This window comes from Staurois parvus, unplaced genomic scaffold, assembly GCF_062004578.1.
Source record: "Staurois parvus isolate SC_StPar_1 unplaced genomic scaffold, SC_StPar_1.0 ptg000116l, whole genome shotgun sequence".
Lineage (NCBI taxonomy): Eukaryota > Metazoa > Chordata > Amphibia > Anura > Ranidae > Staurois > Staurois parvus.
The window spans coordinates 1,941,921-1,953,973 of NW_028317912.1; the positions used below are offsets into that span (position 1 = coordinate 1,941,921).

Here is a 12,053-nt window from a genome sequence, read left to right on the forward strand (position 1 = left end):
ACACTATTACACGCCACAAATACAATACTGCGCACAAATACAGTTATGTTTTACGAAGTCTACATAGAAAAAGGATTACGGCTTCATACACACTAGGCGTCTGAACAAATGCCAGAAAAAAAAAAAAAAAACGGCATAAAAAACATGCGTAATGGAGCATATTGCACACGTGTTTACAATCATTTTTTCCCCAAAACACTTTCCTCTGCTCACTAGAATAATTCTATTTATATCAATTTACACTTGAAAATGCGCCTAAACGCCACATTTATGTGCATCAAGCACTTTTCCTGCCCAAAAGCTCCTCTCAAAAACTCCTCTCCTTTCAGCCTGTAAACACTCCTCCTGAAATATGCCTGTTAAAGCCTAAATGTGCATGGGCACACAGGCTAACAGGGTTGCGTCTAGAGGCTGAAAAAAAAACAAACAAAAAAAAACAAATGCATCAAAGGCAGCAAATTTCATGCCCAGTGTACATGAGACCTAAAACACTATTTTGGAATACCAAAAAAAAAATAAAAAAATAATAATTTAGGAGAACATTGTAATTTGCACTATTCAGTGTCCACCATAAAGCTCAAATGGTCAGTGGAACAAATGACATTACCCAGAGCTTGTGAACTGTAAGTCCTCATACACACTGCGCGTTTTTACAGCTGCTGTTTTTGGCTTTTTGCATTTTTTTCTACAGCCAGTAAACTTCCTAGCATGTTATCCTATGTCTCCATGCACACATAGACTAAGCAGCGTTTTTTGGCTGGAAAAAAACCCCCAGAACTAGTGGGTTTGTAGATGAATTTAGCTGAAAAAATGCTCTAATGCTGAAAAACATGGTAAAAACGCAGCAAACCGGCGTTTTTGGACCTTTTTTGAGCCAAAAAAACCCCGCTAAAAACACAACCGTGAAAAAAATGCAGCAAAATGCTAATGCAAAAACGCTAAAAATGCTGAAAAACTCATGTTTTTAACGTGACTTTACACAGCCAACGTTATTAAAATGCCCAATGTGCATGGAGCCTGATAATCAATGCAAATCACAAGATTTCTTATTATAAGACCATCAACAAACAACAGTAATATATTTTAGAAGGGGTTCAGAATAAGTGCCCCTTTTTTGTCTAAAATCTTTTAAAAGTTTGCAGTTTTATATATCTCGCATTTTACTATAAGGTAATGTTAACATTGCTTTATGGTGCAACAGCATACACAATAATTCAACACAGTTCACAGGCATGTGACAAAGGTTAACCCTTACCTTTACTACCTCAGGTGTCTGCCGAATTGACAAAGTGGGCCCAGAGTCTTTGACTTGGGTTTGGTTACTTGGGGAGGGCAATGGGCTCTGAGGTATAATGGTTTCTTGAAGAATTTGCATTACTTCCTTTTGTTTTGACAGGGTTCCTCTACCTGACCGCCAGTCTACAAGCTCCTGGGCAAAGTCCTCAATGCTGCCCAAAATACGTGACAAAAGGTTGTCATCATCCTCTGATTTATTTGTAGAAGCTCCTTTGTCCTGTGATGATGAAGCGGATTGCAAATTGTGCTCCTCACTAGGGGCTGATAGTTGCACTCTAGAGGGAGACGTTGAGGAAAGTGGTGGGTTTTTTAAGGTGTTCTCAATTTTCTGAGAAAAACGTTCCAAGTCTAAAAGTAGCTTGTCAATTTCCTCATGATCATTGCTTCTACCTACTTTAGGTGGCATGCCTGTGTTGCCTTTATACTGGGGTATGACTGCTTTAGTATTCCCATTACTAGAAGGAGAATAAGATGAACTGCTAGACAACTTCGAAATCATCTCTATGGGATGCTGCGCATCAGCTGTTTTCTGAGAAAGCTGACTTTCACTTGACCAGCGTCTGCTCTCTGACAATGCTGGTAAATTTGGTGCACTTGGTGACCTTTTTTGGTAACCAACAGCAGTTTGGAAATCTGAATCTTCTTCAATAAAAAGTTTTTCAGCTGAACTCCGGGGCAGTTTTTCCACAGAATGTGGCTGTGTTGGGGGCATGGTTTGCTGAGAAGAGGAAGAATAATTTTTTAAAGAATTTGCCTGAATTTGTCTGTTGCCTCTTTGCCACGTTTTTGCAGGCAGTGGAGGGGCAACATCTGAAATGTTTTTTACTGAGCCTTCATTGGAATTGGTGCTTTGTGGCATTGGATCTTGTTTTTCACTAGAAGATGAAGAAATGGCTTTTAGTGAAGGAGGTGACTGAACAACATCTTCATATTTAGGAGGCTGTTCATGACCATATATTGGTGAAAATGGATGCTGCTGTAAACTATTTAGGCTTTTTACAAGTTCAGCGAGATCACTAGGTTCAGTTCGTCCTTGTTCTACTTCAAAGGGAAGCTTTTTCAGATAGGATGATAGTCTTGCCATGACATTCATATAAATAATTTCAGGATTTGGAAAATGGTCAGCACCTTTTCCATCCCCCATATTACTGCTGTTCCCTCCTACCGATCTATTTTTAATGCACTGTTTGATTATATTGGTACATTTTTTTAGATCCTCAGAACATTTGAGTAGAATGTCCAGGCACATTTTTATGTCTTCTCCAGATCCAGAACCATCAAGTTTGTGCTTTTTCAGGATATGGTTTATAAGATTTTCTTCCGACAGTTCTTGAAGATATAATGTGGCCATGGTGTTAATGCTCTGTTCCAAAGATGATGTACCATGTGGCAATAATGTTTTATCCTCCGATGCCTGTAACAAACCAAGGGGAGGGCAGTTCTCATTGTTGCCAAGCTGACCAAATATAAAGTCATAGTCAGCTGACCTTCTACCAAATGACTCAGGACGGACTTTTCGCCCTTTTCTGAGGTTGACATGCTGGTTTGGAGCATTCTTTAGCTTTTCAAAAGAAAATTCCTTGGCTTTTCCACTGGCAAGATTTATGGCTTCACCCGTTATGTCCTTCAGGCTGCTGGTACTCTGAATGGTAGAGGCTTTTTTAACCCGAGGGTTTAAGTGAGTGTAGTCCTCACCACATACCACACTTTCTCCGGTTTTATTTGTAACATCCCCACTATGGTTCAAAGTTGTCTCCGGAGCTTTTAGAAGTTCTGAACACACAGTGTGATGGGCCACCAGACACTGAACTCCAAATCTATGAGCCTGGCAAGCACCAGGGCAATAATGAACTACATTCTGCAGTCGATTGTCCAACACAACATTATTGTAACATGTGATTTTACTCACAACCACCTTGTAAGGTGCCGCCATGAGGAAAATAAATAAATAAATAGGCGTAAATAGAAAGTCAGATTTAACAGTTTTCACCCATTCTGTAGTTTAAGTACTCAATTATCAAAAAATAATCCGTGTAACAGTTTATGAACCTTATCAGGTAAGAAAAGTGATGAAGTTTTATAAATGTGCTTTTCTAAAATCTTCAAGCTGATAAACCAGTCACGGCCCACAGGTATGAATCAAAAATATTAAAAACAGAAGTGCAGAATGAAAACGCATGCGCTCATGGAGAATAAATAGACCTGCCAAGGCAACAATTCACAGAGTAAGCCAGCGGGTGGTGTCAGTTTCCAGTCAAGGTTGATGAGATGGAGGATGAAAGATGTTCTAGTTTATCTTTGTATCTTATCGGAAAACTGTAAAACACAGCATCTTATTTCATTTGTCTTTACGTGTAACCACACGGGGCCCCCGGTGAAGATATAAAAGCTTCTTTGTAAAAACATTGCAGCACCTAAATAAAAAACTTGAACGTTTATAGAAATAATCCAAACAGTGATTTCTCTTCTTAAAACACAGTTATAGAGGAGAGAGACTTCAGCGCAGCTTGTCAGAAGTTTAGCATAACTACCTGGGAAGGAAAAGAAGAAAAATATTAAATACAGAAAACTGCAGAAAAATAACCACAATAACATACAGTGCATCATATTGCAACATGAGTTCTGATGCATTTAAGCCTCGTGCACACTACAGCTTAAAAAAGCTCAGTACAGCATTTTTTTTAAAGGATATAAATGCAGCCCATTGTTTACACAGGTGCGTAAACAGCACTGTATATTCTTGAGTTAAAAAAAAAAAATTTGCGTTCCTGGTCAGTAATTTGCGCAGGTACGCACTTATGAGCATAAATTTTAATGGATTTTGACTAGGAATGAATTGTGCGCACAAATGCACATACACACAAATACATGCAAAACAAAATCCTGAAATTACATCCAGAAATGCTGATGCTCAAACATGAGTACCATGTGCAAGAGGCCTTACAATGCTGAAACATAAGCACACCAAGGGCCACGGGGTGCAAAAACACCAGTCTGTCATGCCTAGCTTAACACCACTACTCCAATAATCTCCACTTGCTTCTGGGTCCTGTGCTGTGTGGCTGGCCTGATGCATCTGGAATACATTCAGCCACGGGCGACATTCAGAGAATGATTTGCATCTTTTGAATGAATGCAAAGCTTTTCTGATTGGATGAGGTGGAGAGTGTGACGTTGCTGACCCACCTCTCCACTTTATTCAATCAGAGAATGCTTTGCAAACGTAAAGAATTCTCTGAATGGTGCTCGCGCCGAGCAACCAACATCTTCATAATAATGGAGAGCAGATCTGTTTGGCATTGGACCTGAAAGCAAGCAGGGATCAATGAAGTAGCAATGTCTACTCCAGTGATTTCCAGCTTACAGCAACATCAGCCAGGTATGTGATATACATAGATACAGTACATTGGTCCAAGCTGTACTAATGTAACTATGGCCTAAGTCACACTTGCATTGAAAGCAGCATTTGAGGGGCGTTTTTAATGCTCCTCAAACGCCTATCCAAATGTTATTATGGGCAGTACACAGTGCTGTTCATCAAAACATGAAGTGTTAGCGTCATGTTTTGAAAACCTTTAAACGTCTCCCATTTCAAAGTCTATGGCGATGCTCCACAAATGTGTTGGCAGGCGTTTGAGGCACATTAATACCATTAGAGTTTATTATAGGTATTCGTGGTGCAGTTTTAACGCTTATAAAACACCTCAAAACCACGCAAAGGCCATTTGGTGAACGTTTTTAATGCTTGTAAAGTGCCCATACTGAAGCTCATTAACGCCTGTCTAACACCCATACGAAGGCTATAGGGGCATTTTTTGAAGAGTTAGAAATTTAGTCAAGTGTGAACAAGCCCTATGTATAACATGCCAATGTCTGGAATTATTCTTTAACCACTTGCCTACAGGGCACTTCCACCCCCTTTCTACCCAGGCCAATTTTCACCTTTCAGCACTGTCGCACTTTGAATGACAATTGCGCGGCCATGCAACACTGTACCCATATGAAATTTCTATCATTTTTTTCCACACAAATAGAGCTTTCTTTTGGTGGTATGTAATCATCACTGGTTTTTTATTTTTGGCTTTATAAACTAAAAAAGACCAGAAATTTTGAAAAAAAACAAAAAAAGTTTTTGTTTCTATTATAAAATTTTGCAAACAGATAATTTTTCTCCTTCACTGATGTGCATTGATAAGGCTGCACGAATAGGATTGCACTGATAGGCTGCACTGATGAGATGGCACTGGTGGGCATTGATGAGAAAGCACCGATCAGGCTGCACTGATATGACCCACTGGTAGGCGGCAAAAATGGGCACTGATGGACACAGATTGCCAGCACTGTTGGGCAGCACTAATAATCAGTGCCCTGATTATCAGTAGAGATTTCTGCTTTGACAGTTGCCACTGTGACACTGTGACAGCGTGAGGAAAGCACTGCCGATAACCAGCAAGTCGATTTACTTGGGGATCCGCTGTGATTGGACACAGCTTATCATGTGGTAAAAGGCCGCTGTGATTGGCCTTTTACCATGTCAAGTGATCAGCTGTGTCCAGAAGACACAGCAATCACAGAGAATACCAGGTGTGCGACGCTAGGGGCGCATTTTGGGAGGACATATGACGCACTCTTATAAATGGAAAACCTCGCTGTAGCCATCGTTCGGCTATAGCGCAGTCAAGAAGTGGTTAAAGTGTATGTCAGGCCAAAACATTTTTTCTATTTTTGGATAGGATGTGGAAGGATTAGAACCTGTGCTGAATTTTTACGGCTATTGGTTGGAGAGATTCAGTCTCACTTCATTCATTCTCAATTCTTGCTGACAACAGTTTGACCAAAATGAAAGCAATGGAAAATCTGTAACAAGGACAAAGAAGAAAAAAAACAGAGGAGCTTTGTCCTTTACTAAAGAAACACATTTCTATTTTTGTTGGAGAGTTGAGCCTTGTGCACACTGGGTGTTTAGCCTCGGTGCACGAGACTCTTTCGTTTAGGAGCTGGTGGATGGCACAGGTGGACCATCCAGTTCTGATGGCGGCAGCCTGAAAACTCTGAGATGCTGACAGCTGCACCTAGCGATACTAAAGTTTAGCAGTAAACGCCCATGATGAATGCTTAGAACACTTGTGCTCTGCATTTGTCCCTGGGTGTACACTGCCATAAATTCAAATACCACTAGGTGCAACAGCCGTCAGCCACTCAGGCTATGACAAGCTGCCAACAGCAGGGTTGGACAATACACCTATGCCTTCTGCCCACACCTAAATGCAGGAGCCTCATGCGCTGGGGCTATAATCCTACAAATCTCTCTAACAGAGCCTTGGATACCAATAAAAACCTGACAGGGTTCAGACCCTTCCCCACTCCAATGAAACAAAAAAAACCCATAACAAAACAAAGAAACACATATGCTGTCTTATTTAATAAGTGGAACAAGAAAATGGCAATAAACCAAAGTTAAGCAGTCCTGGATTTAAAAAAAAAAAAAATTACAATTTTCATAGGTGAACCTCCTAGTCCTTTTCAGCCACAATAGTCACACCTTCTAGCACCAAGAGCCCACACCAATCTCCCCTGGCAAATTGATTATGAAGGAAATACAGAATATTTTTGTTGAATAATGTAAGCCAACTGCCACCATTAACTTTCAACACATGCTATTGTTAGAGGTAGATGCTTGGCCACACATCTTCATCTGCTTCCACCGGCATGAACATACGTGGTTGGGTTAGCCTGTAAAATACATAAATAAAATCTTCAGCTGGCCTGGACATCTAACTGCCCTTTAAAGTCAACTTTACAATGAGTAGGATCACCTAACACACTATATAACTTGTGCGGACTGCTATTTATGAATGACAACTTACATGTGTGCAATACTCTGTGTGGACAGGTGACCAGTCCTCCCCCTTGGAATACTGACCTGCCCATATCAGCAGTCCACAAGGGTGCTTTAAATCACTTCTTGCTCAGATCAGCACACACACTGAGCAGACAAACAGCTGAAATAACTGCAGGACGCTGGCCACTTTAGATTTGCTCACAGGATAAATACCATCACTTTTATTTACTCTGAAATCATTTCAAGTTTAAAAAAGAAAATCCTGACTGAGAGCTTTCTAACCGCTAGCAACAAATTATAAGATAAACATTTGGAAATGCTGTTAGCATGTAACAGAGACACAGCCTCCTAGCATTTCTTAATCATTTTCTTGAACTGGCTTCTTCAATGTCAATACCACACACACATTTTAAGTTTTAATGCATTTTTTAAAGCTGAAATTTGGGTTTCTACTGGGTTGAATCCCCACCTTAAATTTTAGGCTGGCCATACCCTCACATTTTAGTTAAAGCACAACTCGGGACAAATAAAAAATGATACCTTGCTGGGAGGCTGTTTCCCCACTCCAATGGTTAATGGCTCGCTTAAGCCTTGGGAAAAGGGATACATTTTTATTTGCCTAGAACTTGGCTTTAACGGATTTGATTTGTTCAATTAGTGAAATTTACCAACAGTTATGTAGTAGATTGGTCCACCTAAAATCTGCATATCTTCTGCTGCCATTACTTGTGTGACCTGCCCTATGGACTGATGCAGTTAACACCTTTCCTTCCTTTTCTCACTAAGCGAGAATAATTGGTCAGCTTACCAATGTTTTGGAGATCTTGACATTTTTTAAAAGTGATAACCATCATGTCCAGTAGTAAAAAATATGCTCATTACTGCCCCCTACAGCTGTGAATGGCCCAGTACTTGCCTGAACATCATTTTGGGCACAGGATCTGTCCATTTGCATTCACCCTTGACCATGGTCATTAGCACAGGGCACCCAATTTGGGTCTTAATTGTATGAACTCTTGAGGACTCCAGCAATGGGATCTTTGCATCAACATTGCTTGGTGTTCAACTGCTGCAGCCAGTATTAATGACTGACCCTTTCTGTTGCAGCATAATAGGAGCCAGCGATTCTGGTAAAGACATACATCTGTGCGTGTGCCCCTGAAATATGTATGAAAAAAGTGGGCCATTCAGTTTTGGGCAGGCTACTTTTTAACTACATCTCCAGTCAGCAAATACAATCTACCCATGAACCACTGAGGAAACAAGTTTGCTACATTCCACTCAATGTACTCTTCATGCATAGGTTTTCAATAACCCTGTGTATCAAAAACATCAGGCGTTTTACTGCACTACTATGCACTGCAGCTTCTTGTTACATGGCTTTCAAGGCCATACAACCACCCTATCATACTCACATGTTTATGGGTAAGGAAGACCATAAGGATGAGGATCAGAGTCAGCGATCACCCAAACTTTTTATCCAGAAAACAAGGGTACCCACATCCTCACTGTGTAAAATAAGTCCATATTACAGTTTTTAGCAATGCTCCACATTGCAACCAAGAGAGAATGGCTGGCAATCAGGTCTGTTTTAATGAAATATTACTGAGTTACTGAACGTTTTACAGATAACAGATCCTGTAACTATACAGTAAGAAGACATGTTATGTAACAAAACAAGTGAACAGAGCCATGTGGAAAACATTCTCCGTATATACAGTGTGTAAATATATTCATTCATTAATAAGGCTACTATATACAGTGCTCAGCGTAAATGAGTACACCCTTTTTAAAAAGTAAGATTTTAATCATTATCTTAATGAACTCAAGAACAATATCCACAATTTCGACAAAACTGAGTTTTATAGAACATTTGTTTATGTCATTGCATAAAAGGTTAATAATATAACTTATAACTTAGATTACAAAATATTTAGTTTTACTCAAATTAGTTGATGCAAAAAGGAATATACCCAACAACAAAAACTACTACATCTAGTATTGTGTATGACCTGCATGATTTGTCAGGATAGCACCAAGTCTTCTAGGTATGGAATGAACAAGTTGTCGACATATAGCAACATTGATCTTTCCCCATTCTTCAAGAACAACTTCTTTAAGATCCTGGATGCTGTATGGAGAGTGATGCTCAACTTGTCTCTTCAGAATTCCCCATAGGTGTTCGATTGGGTTCAGATCAGAAACATACTTGGCCACTGAATCATTTTCACCCTGTTCTTCACAAATGCAACAGTGGCCTTAGATGTGTGTTTTGGATCATTGTCATGTTGGAAAAGTGCACGACGACCAAGGGCACGGAGTGATGGTAGCATCTTCTCTTTCAATATAGAGCAGTACATCTGCGAATTCATGATACCACCAATGAAATGCAGCTCCCCAACACCAGCAGCCCTCATGCAGCCCCACAGAAGGACACTGCCACCACCATGTTTCACTGTAGGCACCATGCACTTTTCTTTGTACTCCTCACCTTTGCAACACCATACAGTTTTGAAGCCATCAGTTTCAAAAACATTGATCTGGGTATCATCATTTCAGAGTACCAAGTCCCAGTAGTAGTCTTCTTTTTCAGCATGGGCCCTGGCAAATTCTAGGTGGCCTTTTTTGTGCATTGGCTTTAGGAGAGGATTCCTTCATGGAAGACACCCATACATGCCATTCCTCTGCAGTGTACTCTGTATTGTGTTAGAGGAAACAATCACCCCAGTTGGGCATTCTACTTCTTTAGTTAACTGCAGTGAACTTGCATGGTGATTTTCTTCAACCCTTCTCATCAGAAGACGCTCCTGTCGAGGTGGTAACCTCCATGTGCGGCCTGGACGTCTCTGTGAGATGTTTGCAATTCCATCTTTGTTACATTTTTTTATCACTTTTGCAGTATTCTGACTGATAAGTAAAGCTTTGCTGATCTTCTTGTAACCTTCACCTTTCTTGCGTAAAGAAATTATTTTCTTTCTCAGGTTTTGTGACATTTCTCTTCCATGTGGTGCCATTGCTGAAAGCATGAAATTGGGAGGGGTTTTCTTTGTTAAGTAGTGCCCTTTTATAATCAACTATCTGCTTGACACCTGTTTAATGAATAATTAGACTCGTTTTTGTTGATTAGGATTTTGTTTTCTAGAATTTAGCTTTGCTCCTAAGACTTTCATTGGGGTGTACTCATTTTTGCAACATGGTCTTGAATGAACTTGTTAGGAAAAATACTTATGTGTATGCAGATTAATAAATCTTGTTTGAAATCAACGGCCCACATTTATGAAAGTACTTTGTAGTATAGTGTCCCATAGAAAATGTTGATTCTGAAACAAAAGTAAATATTTTCTGACAAAACTGTTAGGGTGTACTCATTTATGCTGAGCGCTGTATATTGATATAATAATATTATATAACAAATAATTAGTATAATAATTATTATATAAAATAATATAATTATATATTTATGTTTTTTTGGACATTTTCATAGTGTACACAACATATTGTAGGGATCTGTATTTACCACACAACACTACCATATGTTTTTAGGGCAGTGAAAATGCAAAATCACCAAACTTTAGAGACACACAGAAACAAAGTTTATGACAGACAAACCCCTAACAACATTTTCTCATTAGGCGTTGTACATTAGCACACATTACAGCACGCAACACTCCAATGTTTGCAACATGGGCTGAGTAGTAGATTCATTTTTGTTTTGGGGCCATTTAGAATAAAGTGTGTCTGCTATTATTCTTTCCCCCCCCCCCGCGCAAGGTTATAATTACTAATCCATGCTCCTTTACCAATTTCCTGCACCATCAAAGTCACTCTGTTGGTCTATTGGAGCAGGTTTCTAGGTATGGGGGAGCTTGTGATTCTCCACCGACCTCTATGTGGCAAGGCCTGAGTGGCCAACCATCAGGCCCAAACACTGTTATGTAGCCAAGAGCAGTGACATCATCCATCTGGAAAATCTAAGGCGCCATCCAACTCAGGAGCATGCAGCATGTGGCAGACAGGAAATGTGGATAGGACAGTATAACTTTCTGGGGGCTGGGAATATCAGCTTGTCCTAGATAAATTAAATTGCCACTGTCTATTTAAACTGGAACCTAGTACATGATTCATCACTCTCCATTGCTTCTCTCATTTCAGTATTTTTGCATTATGGACAAAATTCTTCATACAACTTTTGTCTTCCTTCAAGAGATCAGAGAATGTGTAGGAAGTTTGCGTATCTTCCTTGTCCTTTTGACTTGCAACCATTGCCTAAATAATTTAGCTCATGATCCTGAATCCGCAATGTATATCTCTGTATTTTATAAAATTCAGGACAAAAAAGGCAATAGCTTTATATAGTCTTAGCATAAGTTTACTATTTTGTGTTTTAGGCAGCAACAAGTGTCAAGGGAAATATAACATTGCCATATTTTAAATTTACAGCAACATGTAAAGCATTTATTCAGAGAATATTTTGTTAGTTTCTGAGATATATCCCAATTTATGAAACTTGCATGTGTGGTTGTCAGTGTCACTTAACATAGAAATCAGAAGTCAGGGCGAACAGAACAATGAAAAATGCCTCTTCTATAAACTCGAGCAGAGGATAAAGAGCCAAGACTACCGTTACGAAAGGAATCAGAGAGAAAACTAATGAGCTAACAAGACAGCAGCTGACAGAAAGACTGGAGGGACAAAAATATCTAAGGTCACAAAGTGCTCGACAAACTGCGACAGTCTCAGCAACCACTCCAGCTGGACAGCTGCACAATCTACTCAGCTATTTCAGAAAAATAATGAAAATGTTTTCTCGGAGAACACAGATACATGTTCTTATTAGTAGTGCCACTTAGGTTCTTATTAGTAAAGAAAACAACTAATAGGAATTCAGTTGGAAATTTGGTAAATAATCTAGCTG

General features: G+C 39.6%; 1 protein-coding gene across 1 annotated transcript in view; it reads right to left on the reverse strand.

Annotated features, from left to right (window-relative positions):
- The window catches only part of PPP2R3A (protein phosphatase 2 regulatory subunit B''alpha), a 315,656-nt gene that overhangs the window by 127,613 nt on the left and 175,990 nt on the right, over positions 1–12,053 (reverse strand). Inside the window, exon 4 of the mRNA XM_089671953.1 lies at positions 1,256–3,827. Within this exon, the coding sequence (XP_089528079.1) occupies positions 1,256–3,229 (1,974 nt within the window). The 5' untranslated portion in view covers positions 3,230–3,827. The remainder of the gene's footprint in view (positions 1–1,255; positions 3,828–12,053) is intronic.